At 62.9% G+C, this 1142-nt stretch overlaps 1 protein-coding gene across 1 annotated transcript in view; it reads left to right on the top strand.

Annotated features, from left to right (window-relative positions):
• Nucleotides 1-143: 143 nt before the first annotated feature.
• The window catches only part of LOC108510271 (serine/threonine-protein phosphatase 2A 65 kDa regulatory subunit A alpha isoform-like), a 9190-nt gene continuing 8191 nt past the window's right edge, over nucleotides 144-1142 (top strand). The window contains exons 1-4 of the mRNA XM_017839941.1: nucleotides 144-159; nucleotides 251-392; nucleotides 595-698; nucleotides 852-952. Of these exons, the coding sequence (XP_017695430.1) occupies nucleotides 144-159; nucleotides 251-392; nucleotides 595-698; nucleotides 852-952 (363 nt within the window). The remainder of the gene's footprint in view (nucleotides 160-250; nucleotides 393-594; nucleotides 699-851; nucleotides 953-1142) is intronic.

Raw genomic sequence — 1142 nt, 5'->3', positions numbered from 1 at the left:
GCGATATTCGCGGTCTCTCCGCGGCCGCGGGGCCCTCCCGCCGTCGCTCGTCTGAGACGGCCGCTCTGATTGGCTGCAGAGGCCTTCCCCCCCCTCAGGCACGGGCCAATTGGGAGCGACGTTACATCTGAGGAACAGGGGGGATGTCTCGCCTTCATGGTGATGGAATGCATGGCGCGCTCTGATTGGGTGCTGGGCCCCTTTAATTGTGTTATGCGCATTCTGATTGGCCTGGAATCCCCCTCCCCAGCGTGGCGCCCCCTGGCGCCGGGGCAGCGCCTGGTGACCCCGCCTCCGCCCTACGTTGGCAAATGGGAGTGCGAGGCCGAGGCGGCGGCGGCCGCCCATTGGCTGGCGAGCTGCGTGGGCGGGGTGAAGCGGAGCCAATGGAGGTGCTTGTCTTAGCAAAGGCTCTGCGGGGTTGTGAGACAAGGCTCCTGATTGGCTGGATGGCCTTGGGGGCGTTCCCAGTGGGGGGCTTTAATTCCCCCTGGAATGTTTTAATTACCCCGGGGGGCGCTTCAGTTACCCCTGAGAGGGTATTTTGACCCCTGGGGAGCCTTTAATTACCCGGGGAGGCAGTTCCTGACTCCTTTTCCCCCCTCAGCTGCGGCTCAACAGCATCAAGAAGCTCTCGACCATCGCGCTGGCGCTGGGGGTGGAGAGGACCCGCAGTGAGCTCCTGCCCTTCCTCACCGGTACGGGGACCCCCGGGGCTGGGAGGGGGCCAAAACCCCCCTAAACCGGGCCCAAAGGACCCCAAACCCAGCGTTGGATGGGGGTGGGCGGGACTTGGGGTGACCGACTGCTCAGGAGGGGTGATTGATCAATTGATTGGTTATCGGTTACAGACACAATCTATGATGAGGACGAGGTGCTGTTGGCGCTCGCGGAGCAGCTCGGGACCTTCACTGCCCTCGTGGGGGGACCCGAGTTCGTGCACTGCCTGCTGGTAGGACCCCAAAATACACCTAAAATAACCCAAAATAACCTCCCAAATGCCCCAAAACACCCCAAAAACACACCTGGGAACCCCAAAACTGCACATTGGGCTCCCGTGGGGTGACACTGGGCACACGAGGGACCCCGCGGTGGGTCGAGTGGTCCGTGGGGTGGTTTTGGTGGCCCTCTGGGACACGAGG

This window comes from Lepidothrix coronata, unplaced genomic scaffold, assembly GCF_001604755.1.
Source record: "Lepidothrix coronata isolate B3197 unplaced genomic scaffold, Lepidothrix_coronata-1.0 Scaffold593, whole genome shotgun sequence".
NCBI classification, from domain to species: Eukaryota; Metazoa; Chordata; class Aves; order Passeriformes; family Pipridae; genus Lepidothrix; species Lepidothrix coronata.
This window is presented reverse-complemented; position numbering and strand designations above follow the sequence as displayed.